The sequence below is a fragment of the Austrofundulus limnaeus genome, unplaced genomic scaffold (genome assembly GCF_001266775.1).
Source record: "Austrofundulus limnaeus strain Quisiro unplaced genomic scaffold, Austrofundulus_limnaeus-1.0 Scaffold374, whole genome shotgun sequence".
Taxonomy (NCBI): Eukaryota; Metazoa; Chordata; class Actinopteri; order Cyprinodontiformes; family Rivulidae; genus Austrofundulus; species Austrofundulus limnaeus.
Genome location: NW_013952776.1, coordinates 204,284 through 206,170, shown reverse-complemented (window position 1 = coordinate 206,170; position 1,887 = coordinate 204,284). Strand labels below are relative to the sequence as shown.

Below are 1,887 nucleotides of genomic sequence, written 5' to 3'. Positions count from 1 at the left end.
CAAGGACAGAAAGGCAGATGTGGCAGTGGAAGGTGTCAAAGCAGTTTGGAGAAAAAAAACAAAGTAAAGAACAATATAAAAAAAACGAAAACGATTAATCGATTATTAAATTAGTCATCGATTATTTTAATAATCGGTTAGTTGTCGATTAATTGATTAATTGTTGCAGCCCTAATATCTACTCATATTTATGTAATTAAGCGTTTTAATGATTTGGTTGATTAATCGATTAATCGAAAAAATTATCGACAGATTAATCGATTATTAAAATAATCGTTAGTTACAGCCCTAAAATATAGTATTATAGAATATTATACTTTAATACTATATTCTATAATACTATATTTTAGGGCTGCAACTAACGATTATTATAGAATATAAACTAGAATAGTTAAAATACTTTTGATCAAACTGCCAGTTAAGTGATACATGCAACGAGACTTGGACTTGAGGTCAAGAGACTTGAGACTTGACTTGGATTTTTGGTAAAAGARTTGGACTTGATTTGGACTTGCAAAAAAAGACTTGCACCCATCTCTGGATAGAACTTTTAATCCCTTGTTTATAGTCACCATCACCAGTCTAATGAATAGGTAGCCCAAGGTCACCTTTACAGCAAACATGGGGCAGGAAACACTGAGCACTTACATTTCCTTGCAGAGGACCCCAATACACTGGTTTTCAGAGCAGCTCTGCTTCTTTGAAACGCTGAGCTCCTCCTGGTATTTGGAGTTTTGCTGCTTCAATGCCTCAAGCTGGAACAGATGCAGACAGAAGAGAGAGATTGCAGTTAAAACATTTGTTGAAATTATTGTTACCATGTCAAGCCTGTCAAAGTAGATTTATTGACAGGGCTGCACATGGACCTGGTAGTGGGGTGGGCTGTGGCAGAGTGGTTAGGGGAGTTGTCCTGTAACCAGACGTTTGCCGGTTCGATCCTCCATCCAGACACTTCACCCCCAATGCCTCTGATGTGTGTCCCATCAGTGTATGAATGTGATTGACACTGATTAGTCTCCATAGATAATTGTACATGTTAGCTTTGTAGGAGATCTAGTAGAGTGCTGTGTGAAAGGGTACATGAGAGCACAGATTGTAGTGTGAAGCGCTTTGAGTATCCTGGTTGGGTAGAAAGGTGCTATATAAGTCCAGTCCATTTACCATTTACATAAGCGGTGCGCAGGTGCGCATGCATGATCAAAAAAGAGAAAGCGCAACAGATGGAATGTCATCAAGCTCACTTGCGTACCTAAGATTGTACCTGAGATTTAAAACAACAGCTAGCAGGGTTCTAGAGTGCAACCAGTGTGGTTGCAAATGCGACCTGATTTCTTAAAAAATATTAATAAATACAAATAAATAAATCCAGCTGCACTGGTGTGACTGGATTGTCATTCAGTGCAAGTAGGGCAGCGGGACCCAGAGCCATTTTAGTCAATCAGAGCAGAACAGGGTGGGACTTTCAGGGAGACCAGCTTTCAGCAGAGACAAACTACAGGTTGAAGCAGTGGCCAAGTAGCATCTGTCTTGACATTTCCTCCTGCACTTTGCTCCTGAGCTACCAAAGACTTTGGTCTCTAAAACCTAACTTTATATTAAATTTATGTTCAGAGCGTTGTTATCGAACAGATCTGTCCAACTTTGTGTGAGTGACTAAACTCTCTTCTCCTGAGAGACGGGAGCACGTAGCTGTGCATGCAGGCTGCGAGTCTGTGAGATTCACTGTTTGAGTTCTTCTAAACCAGGGGTGCCCAAGCTTTTTTGAAACAAGAGCTACTTTTGAAGTCGGCAGTTTGCCGAGAGCTACTCGTCCAGTCTCAGTATCAAAAAAACTTAATTTTTCATCTCCCTACTCCTCACTTCTTTAAAGTAAATAAAACAGAATGT

General features: G+C 39.8%; 1 protein-coding gene across 1 annotated transcript in view; it reads right to left on the bottom strand.

The window, feature by feature from the left end:
* Nucleotides 1-1,887, bottom strand: part of clip1b (CAP-GLY domain containing linker protein 1b) — a gene marked incomplete in the record, with an annotated part of 106,130 nt that overhangs the window by 25,894 nt on the left and 78,349 nt on the right. Inside the window, 1 exon segment of the mRNA XM_014023516.1 lies at nt 649-755. Coding sequence (XP_013878970.1) covers nt 649-755 — 107 coding nt within the window.